This window comes from Micromesistius poutassou (assembly GCF_964030765.1).
Source record: "Micromesistius poutassou genome assembly, chromosome: 16".
Lineage (NCBI taxonomy): Eukaryota > Metazoa > Chordata > Actinopteri > Gadiformes > Gadidae > Micromesistius > Micromesistius poutassou.
In genome coordinates, this window is record NC_140286.1 from 17,950,951 (window position 1) to 17,966,385 (window position 15,435).

Below are 15,435 nucleotides of genomic sequence, written 5' to 3' on the forward strand. Positions count from 1 at the left end.
ATGACACAAAAACAAGTTTTCAGAGTTATTGTTATATTGTTCACCGAATGCTTTCGCAACTTCAACTTCAATGGATTAAATTAAGTATAGCGACAATATTACAAGTGCACCGCCTCCAGCCCAGGAGTAGTTGAGAACAGGTTAATTGAACACTTATTAAGCGGCATCACTGAAACACAGCATTACCGTTTAGCCTACTGCCCAAATTCCAGCAATATAGTAAAAGTATTACAACAACATTATCGCTCCTCCTACACAGTACAAAGTAACACTCACCCATCACTTCGGATCGGTGGAAATCCATCCTCCGATCCTTTCAGGGAAAAACGTTAAATTACCTAATGCAGTCGGGCGTCCTGTTTTAGTTTAATGAGCAGCTCCTTCTCGGTGGCAATAGATGAGAGAGTCGGGTCTGTCCGGTTGCATTCCGCGACTCCGCGAGTATGTTTTAATGTGCTTGAGAGTTGAGAAAGATCGCTTGAAATTAACTCTGTCTTCTCTCCAAACGATCGCCTTGAAAAAGGCAAACGAAGGAGATCAGAAACAGGATCGCTAGGTGGTGTGAAGGCGGTGGCCATAGTGGTTCATATCAACTCTCTCTCACTACCCGCCAACGTTTCAAACTTCCCTGATGACATCGGGGGCCAGCGCCGGCATGTTGCTGGGCCCTGGGGGCGTTCTATCACTACACATCAACATTTGATTGGCTGATGACACACGTCAGTCACATATATTATCCAATGGGAGGTGGTAGCTTCAGCAGAAGGCTAGCAATACTTCTAGTGCTGGCCCCGCTGGTCCATGTAGCTGTGATGCGTTAGTCAGCTGAGCTCAGCCTTACAAAAAGAACCGTTTTCCTTCTGGAATTATATTGTAATGTACTGAAAGAAATATGGAATTAGGATGCGTTCAGACACACATTAATGTAATAAAATAAAATAAAATAAATATATTATTTAGATTTTGACAGGGCCAGCAGAGAAGGCCCTGCTGGCCCTGTCGGCCCACCACTGGTTTTGTGTAGTAATTTACTTTCCTGCTGAACTTAATTGCTGTAGACCAGAGGTCACTAACAGGCGGACCGTGGTCCGGGTCCGCCCAGAAGCCTTCCCATACGGACCCGGACCTACAGCGGGTTATGATGTAAAACCTGACGGGCGCTTCTATTTTAACCGGCGCAGCTTCTGTAGTCTAGCCATCCCGAATGATGAATGATGAACGACCAGGGCCCTAACTTGGGCCCTAAGTGACAGTTACTCAGTAACTACTGAGGAGTTACTGGTAAACAGACTAGGGGATACTGTATTAATTAATCATTCTGTGAATTAGCAAACTGACCAATTGATTATGAATGCAACTGAATTTTCCTGGGATTTCACAATTAGTTAATAAATTAACAAGGCACAGACAGGATGATTGTCATATTTTAATAAAGATATTCACAATACATACATTAATATTCACATTTAAGGTTTATTATGTGGCATTAGTAATGTTGAAGGCTTAAAAGCAATTGTCCACCGCTGCAGGGCACGCTTTAAACCTGCCGCCCTTGGTTTCAAGCGCTGTCGAGGGCTGGCTTGGGTCCCACACTGGATCGACTGGTAGAGCTGGATCTCACTGATGATGAGTTGTTACTCATTCGCGAACCATTCGTTCACCAGTAGTTAAGCTTTTTCAATCATTCATTTACCAGTACTGAAGCTTTTTGAATCATTTGTTTACCAGTAGTGAAGCTTTTTGTGTACTTTCATGTAAAGTAATGCATCATACTGAGTTGTTACTCTTTCGCGAACCATTCGTTCACCAGTAGTTCATTTTTTGAACCATTCGTTCACCAGTAGTTAAGCTTTTCTAATCATTTGTTTACCAGTAGTGAAGCTTTTTGGGTACCTTAATGTAAAGTCATGCATCTTTCGCAAACCATTCGTTCACCAGTAGTTAAGCTTTTTGAACCATTCGTTCATTTGTTTACCAGTAGTGAAGCACTTTAGGGTTAGTTATAAAACCCCAAACCACTGTTGATGACAATGAGGGATCTACAGCCACTTTAGTTACAATTTTATAACATAACATAACAGGATAATATAGAAAATATTAACAATTGAAAACACAAACAAAAAAAAAGGCACTCTAAATACAAAACAAAAACCTGCTCTCTTCTTTATCGGTAAATGGGCTTTACTATGCCCGGCGTTTTCCGATCTGCAACATTTCCCCATTGCTTTTTTTTTCATTAACCTTACTCTGAAGGTTCCTGCCAAGTATTTCCAGATGACATTTAGCAGAAAATAAGTAAAGTGTCTCTCCCTTGGGCATTGATGCCCTCAGCTGGTCATACAGGTCCTCGTTGACAGCATGCAGCTCTGAAATGGTGGCCGTTTCTGCCACTGTTTTTCGGTCAACCCCAACTTTGACGTAGGCCTGTTTTTGTCATGGCCTTCTTGACGGCTACAACAACGCGCCTGTAGCGATCCATGGCCTCTTCTGGGGTGAGGACTGAAACAAAGAAAATGATAAACATGTATTAACTGTATTAGTATTTTGTAGGATGATGGTAGTGCAGTTGGTTAGGGGTTTACTAGTATTAATACTATTCTTGTATTAGTGTTATATAGTGGCAAGTTAGTCCTAAATTACATTCTAGAGTAATGAATGTACAGAGGTATAATAATAATTATTATTAAATGGTCATTTCCAGTAGTATCAAGAGTACTGTGAGTGTGCTGTTTATTCGAGTAGTATTATCTGTATTCTTAACAGTAGGTTATTATAAATCAAATGAGCACAACTAGAGAGTAAAGTGGAAGTACTGTATAGTTTAGACAAGTGGTAGAATAAGTAAATTGTATCGTTTAGTGTTATTTGAAAGCCATGTTCCTGCTGTAGCTTCATCCATTATGCTGCCTTGAACAGTCATGTTCAGACGTGGCTTTGATATTATAAGCAGACTTGGGACCAGCTGACCAGCTATCTCCTTAAAGAAATGGGTAACTTGAGGCAGTGTAAACTAAAGCGCTGGTTACACTTCTACAACTGCGCAATGCGCTATCCAACTGCGTAACCACGGAGACCCCTCAAGCCCTCATAGTTCTCCGTTGTGGTGCCGGATACGCAATGCAATTTCCCGCCATTGAAAATGGCGCTGCCAGTGTTTACGTTGTGATAGTAGTCAAACCGGAAAAGTAGACTGGTACATTACACTGTAACACTTTACAATAAGGTACACAAAAACGTAGGTAGTTACTGAGGAACGAATGAGTAACAAATGAGTAACGAATGATGAACGACCAGGGCCCTAACTGGGGCCCTAATGTGACAGTTACTCAGTAACTACTGAGGAGTTACTGGTAAACAGACTAGGGGATACTGTATTAATTAATCATTCTGTGAATTAACAAACTGACCAATTGATTATGAAAGCAACTGAATTTTCCTGGGATTTCACAATTAGTTAATAAATTAACAAGGCACAGACGGGATGATTGTCATATTTTAATAAAGATATTCACAATACATACATTAATATTCACATTTAAGGTTTATTATGTGGCATTAGTAATGTTGAAGGCTTAAAAGCAATTGTCCACCACTACAGGGCACGCTTTAAACCTGCCGCCCTTGGTTTCAAGCGCTGTCGAGGGCTGGCTTGGGTCCCACACTGGATCGACTGGTAGAGCTGGATCTCACTGATGAGTTGTTACTCATTCGCGAACCATTCGTTCACCAGTAGTTAAGCTTTTTGAACCATTCGTTCACCAGTAGTTAAGCTTTTTGAACCATTCGTTCACCAGTAGTGAAGCTTTTTGGGTACCTTAATGTAAAGTCATGCATCTTTCGCAAACCATTCGTTCACCAGTAGTTAAGCTTTTTGAACCATTCGTTCACCAGTAGTTAAGCTTTTTCAATCATTCGTTCACCATTTGTTTACCAGTAGTGAAGCACTTTAGGGTTAGTTATAAAACCCCAAACCACTGTTGATGACAATGAGGGAACTACAGCCACTTTAGTTACAATTTTATAACAGGATAATAAAGAACATATTAACAATTGAAAACACAAACAGAAACAAAAAAAAGGCATTTTAAAATGGAACAAAAAAAGGCACTCTAAAAACAAAACAAAAACCTGCTCTCTTCATCTGTAAATGGGCTTTACTATGCTTGACATTTACCCATCTGCAACAGTTCCCCATTGTTGTTGTTTTTTTCATTTACCTCCCTCTGAAGGTTCCTGCCAAGAATCTCCAGGCGACATTTATCAGAAAACAAGTAAAGTCTCTCTCCCCTCGGCATTGATGCCCTCAGCTGGTTGTAAAGGTCCTTGTTTACAGCATGCAGCTCTGAAATGGCGGCCGTTTCTGCCACAGTTTTTCTGTCAACGCCAACCTGTATGTATGCCTCTGTTTTGGTCATGCCCTTCTTCACTGCTTCAAGGACACGCCTGTAGCGATCCATGGCCTCTTCTGGGGTGAGGACTGAAACAAAGAAAATTATAAACATGTATTGTCAAGTCCTACTCTTGTTCAACATCCAAAGGACACAGGGACAACTCAATTTCCGTCTCAATCACTTTTATTCTTTTGGCTTTGTCAGTTGATTGGTCCATTCAGTATATTTGCCAGATAATTAGGTTGTAAACCTTTAAAGACAGAGAACAAAAGTTGCCATTTAATTAAACATTTTTAATTGAATTTAACACAAAATCATACATATTAAGCAGCATTTCAACACCATAAAAGTAAATAAACATTTTCACCAACCATTGGCGTCTTTGGACTGAACCTATGTGTGAACTTGGAAGTTTGTTCTCCTGAATGACTGAGAACCCTTGTCTTCACAGGTGCTCCAACTCAGTGACAATGACTTGATTAGGTCACAAGCAGCCAGCTTGCTGCTGCTGGTGCACTCTGGGAAGTGTAGTTCTTTGAGACCCAGCTGAGATTCAGCTCAACATGTATTAACAGTAGTATTTTGTCAGGATGATGGTAGTGCAGTTGGTTAGGGGTTTACTAGTATTAATACTATTCTTGTATTAGTGTTATATAGTGGCAAGTTAGTCCTAAATTACATTCTAGAGTAATGAATGTACAGAGGTATAATAATAATTATTATTAAATTGTAATTTCCAGTAGTATCAAGAGTACTGTGAGTGTACTGTTTATTCAATTAGTATTATCTGTACTCTTAACAGTAGGTTATTATAAATCAAATGAGCACAACTAGAGAGTAAAGTGGGAGTACTGTATAGTTTAGACAAGTGGTAGAATAAGAGAATTATATCGTTTAGTGTTATTTGAAAGCCATGTTCCTGCTGTAGCTTCATCCATTATGCTGCTTTGAACAGTCATGTTCAGACGTGGCTTTGATATTATAAGCAGACTTGGGACCAGCTGACCACCTGTCTCTTTAAAGAAATGGGTAACTTGAGGCAGTGTAAACTAAAGCGCTGGTTACACTTCTACAACTGCGCAATGCGCTATCCAACTGCGTAACCACGGAGACCCCTCGAGCCCTCATAGTTCTCCGTTGTGGTGCCGGATACGCAATGCAATTTCCCGCCATTGAAAATGGCGCTGCCAGTGTTTACGTTGTGATAGTAGTCAAACCGGAAAAGTAGACTGGTACATTACACTGTTATAGTGCTATTACGGTAAAACTTTTCTCCCTGTTTTTTTTTGTTAAAAACAACTCCAAAAACTATTCAAAGACGTGGTAACTGGCGCTAACAGAATAACTTTACAAGTCCAATTTCAAAGCTTGGACCACATTTTCATCAACCGTCTGTCTTTTGACCTAGTTAAGAGTTAATTTTTCGTGTTTGACAGATAATTTAAATTTGCTTGCAACGTCGGCTAGCCAGCTAGCAATCCATTGGTTAGTGACAAGGTTAGCTAGCAAGGCCAAAAAATACGTAATAGAACAGACGTGGTACGATGTCAAATTAGCTCATTTTAGGAAGCTAAGCAATGTGACCGAATCATTACACCCTCAATTAATAATGAAATAACTTTAAAGCATGTACTTACATTCTACCATGGCTTTCTCTACACGTACAAGATCTCTTGTAGGCTGCCTTTTCCTTTTGCTCTTCCTCTGAGCCTCCATTGCCAAGTTCTTCTTGTGCAATCCTGTATAATCACGTCACGAGCTCCTCCGAAATATCTTCTTCCCTCTTGTTCAGTCCTAATTACGACATTACACGCATTCAAGAGTTTGTGAAGACAGCACAAGTTGAACTGATGGTGACATGAAAAAGCTTTGGTTGACCATTCGTGAGACACGTGTTAGGCCTCTTGCCCACTGTACACGTCCGTCGACGGAAGAGAGTGGGCGTGTCCGACGCATGGGGTAAAACACGATCTGCGTATAACGTGCGTATAACGCCTCTTGCCCACTGTACACGTCCGTCGACGGAAGAGAGTGGGCGTGTCCGACGCATGGGGTAAAACACGATCTGCGTATAACGTGCGTATAACGCAATCTGATTGGGTGACGGATTCGTCGCTGCCTGAAACTTTTCTCAACTTTTGGACGCAAGAGACGGAGCCGATTTGACGGACGGACCCACAATGCATTTCGTCCCTCCCTTACGTCCCTCAGGGAGTGAAATGCCTTGTTAAAAGTGCAGCCTTTATTTTTGTTCCATTTTTTTGTTTGTGTTTCAATTGTTAATATTTTCTATATTATCCTGTTATTATGTTGTATACATTTTTAACTAAAGTGGCTGTAGATCCCTCATTGTTATCAACAGTGGTTTGGGGTTTTATAACTAACCCTAAAGTGCTTCGCTACTGGTAAACAAATGGTGAACGAATGATTCAAAAGCTTAACTACTGGTGAACGAATGGTTCGCGAAAGAATAACAACTCAGAATGATGCATTACTTTACATGAAGGTACACAAAAAGCTTCACTACTGGTAAACTAATGATTCAAAAAGCTGAACTACTGGTGAACGAATGGTTCGCGAAAGAGTAACAACTCAGTATGATGCATTACTTTACATGAAGGTACACAAAAAGCTTCACTACTGGTAAACGTATTATTCAAAAAGCTTAACTACTGGTGAACGAATGGTTCAAAAAGCTGAACTACTGGTGAACGAATGGTTCGCGAAAGATGCATGACTTTACACTAAGGTACCCAAAAAGCTGAACTACTGGTAAACAAATGATAAATAAAGCTTAACTACTGGTAAACGAATGATTCAAAAAGCTTAACTACTGGTGAACGAATGGATCGCGAAAGAGTAACAACTCAGTATGATGCATTACTTTACATGAAGACAAAAAGCTTCACTAATGGTAAACGAATGATTCATAAAGCTTAACTACTGGTAAACGAATGATTCAAAAAGCTTAACTACTGGTGAACAAATGGATTGCGAATGAGTAACAACTCATCATCAGTCAGATCCAGCTCTACCAGTCGATCCAGTGTGGGACCCAAGCCAGCCCTCGACAGCGCTTGAAACCAAGGGCGGCAGGTTTAAAGCGTGCCCTGCAGCGGTGGACAATTGCTTTTAAGCCTTCAACATTACTAATGCCACATAATAAACCTTAAATGTGAATATTAATGTATGTATTGTGAATATCTTTATTAAAATATGACAATCATCCCGTCTGTGCCTTGTTAATTTATTAACTAATTGTGAAATCCCAGGAAAATTCAGTTGCATTCATAATCAATTGGTCAGTTTGTTAATTCACAGAATGATTAATTAATACAGTATCCCCTAGTCTGTTTACCAGTAACTCCTCAGTAGTTACTGAATAACTGTCACTTAGGGCCCCAGTTAGGGCCCTGGTCGTTCATCATTCGTTACTCAGTAACGAATACAGTAGTCCCCTGGTCTGTTTACCAGTAACTCCTCAGTAGTTACTGAGTAACTGTCACTTAGGGCCCCAGTTAGGGCCCCAGTTAGGGCCCTGGTCGTTCATCATTCGTTCATCATTCGTTACTCAGTAACTACCCACGTTTTTGCGTACCTTATTGTAAAGTGTTACCCACTATTCCTTTAGTTGTTGATATAAATAAGTGATCTATCCTTGTTGGTAAGGAGCAAAGCTTTTCCCATTCTTGATGACTTTGTAAATAGTGTCTAATTTGAAAGTACCTCAAGAAGTCTTTGTTTGGTAAGTCATTTATCTTTGAGCTGTTCAAATGATTTTAGGACTGCTCCGTCAAACAACTGGTCCAAATCCAGTAAACCCCTTTCCTTACATTTCAGGAATCCCTTGTCTAGCCTAGCTGTGGAGAACTCTGTTGTTTGCTATCTTTATAGCTCTGGAATTGGTGATGGGAAGTTGTATTTTTTTCCTCACAATTGACAATATTTTTAAGGTGTTTTTACTCCATACATTAGCAATCTTCTTCTTCCCCCATATGTCTTGATTTAAGAATGGGATTGTATCCAATGGTAAATGTGGGCATTCACTCTGCTCCATTCCAACCCATATAGTGTCAGTGTCTAAAGATATCCAAGCAACCATTGATCTGAGTTGGGCTGCCCAATAATAGTTTTTCAGGCTGGTCAAGTCTAGGCCTCCGCTTTCTTTTGGCCAGAGTAGTCTTTTCAATTTAAGTCTGGGTCGCTTGCTTTGCCAAATGAATTTGGACAGCCATTTATCCAATATAGTAAAGGTGGAAACAGGAAAATAGATAGGTAGTGATTGGAAGAGAAAGAGAAACCTTGGTAAAATGTTCATTGGTATAGTTTCTATTCTTCCTATCAGGAAGAGTGGCAGGATTTCCCATCTTGTAAGGTCCGCTTTTATGTGTCCCATCAAGTTCCCATAGTTGGCTTTAACTCTGTCTGTTGTAATAATAATTCCCAAGTATCTAAATCCTTGAGACCAGTGGAAATCAAGCCTTCCTGAGAATTTAATTGGCCAGTGTCCAACTAACATCATTTCCTCCTGATTTTGAGTTCTCCATATTTATTATATATATATATATATATATATATATATATATATATATATCACTTATAAAGGTTAAGATATCATCTGCATAAAGAGATATCTTGTGCTCCTTATTTCCCATGTCTTTTATGCCTTTTATTTCCTCATTTTGTCTTATAGAAGCTGCCAGAGGTTCAATATTTATAGCAAAGAGCTGGGGGTTAAGACAATCCCCGTATCTCACCTCCCTCTGCAGGTCAAATAATTAAGAACAGCATCCGTTTACTCTTACACGTGATTTTGGATTCTTGTTGATTTCCTGACCCAATTTACAAATTCTGGGTGAAATCCCATTGCAGATAGCGTTTTGTACAAGAAGTCCCAATTTACTGTGTCAAACGCTTTCTGTGCATCAAAGCTTATCAACATTGATGTTTGTTTGTTTATTTTAGCAGAAGTAATGAAGTTTAGGGTTCTTCTTATGTTTTAGCACCCTGCCTGTTGGGGATGAACCCTGTTTGGTCTGGATTAATCAAAGTAGTAATATGTTTTTGAAGTCGATGTGCTAAAATACTTGTCAGTAATTACTGATCATTGCATATCAAGCTAATGGGTCTGTATCCTTCACAGAGTGTTGGGTCTTTCCCTTCTTTATGAATCACAGATAGCCTGTGACTGTGTCTCCGGAGGGTTGTTCTTGGATGGGGAGTATCTAAACACCTTAGTTAGAATGGGTGCTAGGTGATTTATGAAGCATTTATATAATTCTCCAGGAAACCCATCAACTCCTGGAGATGTGTTGCTTTTTTCTTATTATCTCTTATTTCTATTTCTGTAATTGGTGTTATCATCTGTTTTGATGCATCCTCTGACAGTGTGGGGAACTTTAAACCAGTGAGGAAGTTATCAGTATTCGCCGCTGATGCTTGTAAGCTGGGTTCTTTGTATAGGATTTGGTAGAATGATCTGGTAGAGGCATCTGCTACCTCTTTGGGTTGAGATACTGTTTTACTCAGTGTAGGATGAGAGACCTTGGAGACTGCTCTATTCTCCATCTCGTAGTATCTGTCTGGAAAATCTTAATTCCCCTTCCGCTTTATATGGCAAGAGTTTGTCTAAGGCTTTTCTTGCCTCCTTAAGTTCTGTAGCAATGTTAGTTCTTTTTTTGTGCTGTGTAATTGTTCCTCAAGTCGCTGTCTCTTTATTTTTGATGATATCTATAATTTTTCCTCTTATTAAATGCTTTTGCTCCCTCCCACAAAATTTGAGGGTTAACTTCACATTATCATTGATCTCAAAATATTCTTTCAGTGTTTTACTTAAAAATTTCTACTGTTTCTGACTTGTTCAGTAGAGATACGATTAACCTCCAGTATCTGAAAAAAAATGCATACAAAGATCTACTTTCAGCACAATGGGTGCATGGTTATTCAGATTTATAGGTTCAATGGAACAATCTATTACTTTATACTACTTACTTTATACCTATCAGTAAAATTGTAAACCAACAGTTACTACTAAGTATAGTTAAATTAAAATAAGTAGCAATACAGATTTGGGAATTGTAATCAGGCAGTCACTTACTGCAAGTGTAATTTAATGTAAGTAAGTGGAACAAAAAATAATAATAATTTGGATATCAATGTTGACATTCTGTGGGCAAAATCACAGTGAAAGTAGTAAGTAAGTATGTAGTAAGTATTTATTTATTTTATATACGTATGTATGTATGTATATATGTATATATAGGCATTTTTACACTGCCAAGCCAGCACATTCGCGGCATAGCACACCATGCAATTTCACTGTCTTGCCTGTCTAAAACCGAGGGGGTATAATCTGCCTTCGTCACGGAGCCGGCTTTCTTGTTTCATTGGAGTAGGCGGGGCTACGCATGGAAAGTAGACCTCTTTAGAATAATTTGCATACTCCGAATGTGTTGTTTTTTTCATGCCACTCACATCCAAGATTGAGTAGACGATATCTCAGTGTAGGCTACTATTTACAAGTGAAAAAACGCCAACATATTCCTTATTTTGCAGACCACATGTTTTTTATCCCGACGAAAGCCTCGTAAGGAAAGTTCCTCTGGGTCTTTCTCGTAGATCGCACCATCTTTCCCCGTCTTCGTTAAATGCGATTGCATCACCTTCTCTCCCATGATGGTCAGCAACTCGCGGATTTCACTGTCTCTCGTTAAAGCTACTCATGTTGATGTCGCTGCGTTGCCTCTGTTGTAGAGACAACGCAGCGACACCTCTACCCAAGTCCTGCCCCTGGAACCGCAAAGCCGTCTCATTGCATTTACATGAAAATTAAACCCCCAATATGTGTAGGGTCCGAGAGGGTAAATTTGGGTGTGAAATCAAGCCAGTATATTACCTCGGTCAGTGTAAATGCGCGGACCATGCTGGGAAAAATGCGGACATTAGACGAGCATATTTGGCAGTATCAAAACGTTAATGTTTATATAAAAAAATAGAGAATTAGACCCCCGCCGGCAAATTGACATATTGTGGTAACCTGGCGTCGTACTGTCCCGGCTCCCCCCAATCAGAACGAGAGTCTTAGTGCAAAAAGCCGAAAAAAAAGGCGCATTTATTAAATCAAAAATCATACGTGGAGGTCCACTCACACCGGTTATTAACTAGAACTAAAAGTCTGGGCTCCGTGAGCCTCTGGGGTTCCCCGGTCTTTCCACACGGACACGGTCCCGGTGCGCGGCGGGATCTCCGGTTACTCCGTCGGGGTTCTCTCGGTGGTTACGTCTCAATCGTCTGGTCCAAGGATCTCGGTTTCCTCTCGCTGCAACCACATGCTTCCCATTAGACAGCGCATCGACATCACTTTTATGCCCCTCACCTGCGCAGCTGTTTTCCATTGCGTTGATTGTTGTCGCAATGCTGCGGTCCCGAGCGCCCTCTAGTGCCAAAGGGAGGTAGACCCCCTGGGTCACCTGCCCTCTGGGCTTCACGGGCCGCTGTGTTCGGGCCGGGTTGCCACAATATAAACATATGACATACATGTCAACTGTGTTTTTGTTCCTCTCTTCTTAGGATCCAACAGCTCATGGAGAAGCCCAGTCTGTCCAGACCCTTCCGACGGACTGGGTGATCTATGACGAGCTGTTCCAGGTGGACAGGAGGACGGCCATCCGTTGCTGTTCTCTGGTGACTCCTGTCACCGTGGCCGTGTTCGGTGGCTGTGCCAAGCTGCCCAGCTCGGCGCTGCAGACCAGCAGAACTGGTATTGTATTCTTTATCATCGGGCATGTATCTTCTGCATTGGTGGTTCTTGGACCATTTGTGATATTTTTTTTTTACTTCTTTTTAAAACTGCTTGATCAATAGATCAATGGTCCAAAGGATATTTAGGTCTTCATAACTAAGTCATAACACCTTAAAATCCAACCTGATATTAATATGGTTGTGATTATCTTCAGGGAAAATGCTGTGTTTGACTACGCTGTTCACTCAGCGTTTCAACATGGAGGAACATGAATTTCTAAACTGTGAGGCACTTTGATGTTACTGGATCTGTCAAGATCCATGAGGATTGTGAGGATAAACAATCGGTCACATTGAGTGCGTAGCTGTAGTCTATAAAGTCTATGTTAAAAAATAATAATAATTTAAACTTAATAGTAAACTCCTCAGCTATTGGCAAAATTTTCGGTTTATATAATTTGCTGGCAGGGGTCTAATTCTCCAAAGTGGTGTGTGGGTAAAGGAATCTGGGTAGGTGGGTAGGGTTTATCAGCTGCTCTGCAAACTACTCAACCCAATATAAAACCAGAACTGCTGTAAGTTGCTGAGCAGAGACTCCTGATATAGATCTAATTCTGGCTAATTTAAAAACTGTGGGTTCAACCCAGCTACGCTTATAGAACGGTTGTATGTAGGAGGGATGCCTATACCGATGTTTAAGATATATTTTAACATAAGAAAATGTTGAGAACATGGACTCACTAATCTATACCAACTCCATAAGGATGGCAGCCAAAATTTCAGATATTAAAAATTAAAGAATGTTTTATCAAAATTTAAAGAATGAGATTCAGTCTTGGAGCCGACTTCAATTGAAAAGACCTTCATGAAATGACATCAGAGAAAGAAAGATAAGACATACCAGAGGACACATGGGACGAAATATGCACCGAAACACATCTATTAACCAATTCAAATCCATGAAGGGAATGAAGATGGAAGGAAATTACAAGACCCAACACACTCATAAATGGAGAAATTGTGGCACACACATTTTCAACCATATGCACATATTTTGGAAATGGCCTAAATTTCGACAATTTTAGGAAGAGGTATCTTAGGAACTTATGAAGTAAAGATGGCACTACTGGGAGAATTAGGAAGGCATTGATGGAAGAACTAATATATTTATATTTATTATAAATATAAATATTTATTTTATATTTATTTATTATTATATATTTATTATTATATACTTATATATTTAAGGGGTACATTTAGGTTACATTTGGAATATTGTTGCTGAAACTAAAACATTTAATAAAAAAACACATATTGTGTTATCCTAATAGGGTTTTTTACCATGTATTGGCTAGAATTAGTTTTCAGATAGTATGCAGCCAGACAGCCCTGCTTGTGGCACGTTTTGTACATACGATGTTCTTACCATCTTTACCCCAGGGGTAACCGTACCTCTGAGGGGGTGTCTTGGTTCCAGGGTCCAAAATGTGAATGTTCAAAACGTGTGTGTGTGTGTGTGTGTGTGTGTGTGTGTGTGTGTGTGTGTGTGTGTGTGTGTGTGTGTGTGTGTGTGTGTGTGTGTGTGTGTGTGTGTGTGTGTGTGTGTGTGTGTGTGTGTGTGTAAGCTGGTGGGCTGCATGACAGCAGTGATAGTGAGGCTGATGAAGAGAGTTCCATAATGCATCTCGCCAGGTTGAAAATCAATGAATGGATCGACTTCCAGCTGGAGAGTGAGGTAAGAGTCATTGCTCAGCAGTTCCATTTAATACCTTATAATGAAATATCTGATACATATGCCTAGTGGATCTATACCGATATAGTCATCTGTGACCTCTTGTTATGTAGACCATATCCACATCAGGGTACCCACTGAGGTACAATTATTAAAAATAAAGATATTTTTCAATCAAAGAATAATTAAAAGAAAATATATATATTAAATTAAATTCTTTGACTGTCGGCGGAGGAAAACTAAACCTTAAACCAAATTCCGAATATACCGAATTCTGTATGAAAACACTGTCACTCGTTTGCCCAACGGTTCAACCCAGATGTCAATCAAACTGGTCGTACCCTATCACTGCCACGGAAAAAATGGTTGACAGAAAAATTGTTGACGGCAGTAAATATTATTATTTCTTTATCAAACTTTGATGGATGACAAACAACATCAACTTTAAATCTCTTTTTCTCCGTCGCCTCTATCTATGGGGCTGGTTAACGGGGATGGTCATAGTTTGATATGAAGTTACTATCAAAACGCAACGTGAAGGGACTGGAATGGTTGTTCTGGACCATAACTGTTTGAAGTTACCTTCCTGTGTCAACACATTGAGCACAAATGAACACATTTCCCTTCTTGGATTTGGGTGACCAGGGACTTCAGAGGACCATCAAGTCTGGGAGATTTAAGCGTGACCACGCTTTTGCCATAAATGTAAACAATTTTAGAATTAAATGTGCAGTTTGGCATTGCAATATATTTGACATATTCCGTATAGGACAGATCTCCTCTCTACACACACACACACACACACACACACACACACACACACACACACACACACACACACACACACACACACACACACACACACACGAAGAGTGGAGTGCAACACTGTAGGCCTACATTAAGCTCATCATCAGCATTCTCTCTCACTTTCAGGTACACATAGGCTATTCTCATTACTAGAGTTTACTTCCTGATGCCAACCCTCCCTATTAATCCGGTGTTGGGACCAGCTGAACTGTAAACATATACAACAAATTAGATTTTTTTTTCTTTTTCTAAATGTTTACTCCCACCATAATAAAATAGTATAGCTAAAATCACGGGCATATATACTTGCATTTTGACTTCTACATTTGCTTTCAAGTTAGTTATCCCTAGCGGTCGAGTAACACGGGGGGGGGTCCCGTTGAGCATGGGAGGGGCCCCCTGTGACATGGCGGAGGGCCCGGGCCCAGGGGCTGTGTTAGGAGCTCGGTAATGTTAGTTAGGACCCCGGATGCAGAAACTGAGGCAGTTCGGACAGTCAAAGGTTTGTTGTCCAAAAAGGAACACAAAAGATATCCAGCGAAGCAGGTGAAGACAGGAACGGGTAGGCGTAGCTGGCGGAGGCTCTGGTGAAAGCTGCGGTCCGGTGGTATACGCTGGCGAGGAATTAGCTACCGGCAAAAAACACACAAACGTTAATGAAAACCAAGATCAGGACGGAGTATCATAGATTGATTTAAACTCGTTTGCCAAAGTACCGAATGAGACGATAATCTGGATAATGAAGATAATCTGGCGCAGACGAGA

At 40.3% G+C, this 15,435-nt stretch overlaps 1 protein-coding gene across 1 annotated transcript in view; it reads left to right on the forward strand.

Moving 5' to 3' along the window:
• The window catches only part of ythdc2 (YTH domain containing 2), a gene marked incomplete at both ends in the record, with an annotated part of 117,881 nt that overhangs the window by 94,288 nt on the left and 8,158 nt on the right, over positions 1-15,435 (forward strand). The window contains 2 exons of the mRNA XM_084480826.1: positions 11,961-12,150; positions 13,757-13,866. Of these exons, the coding sequence (XP_084336952.1) occupies positions 11,961-12,150; positions 13,757-13,866 (300 nt within the window). The remainder of the gene's footprint in view (positions 1-11,960; positions 12,151-13,756; positions 13,867-15,435) is intronic.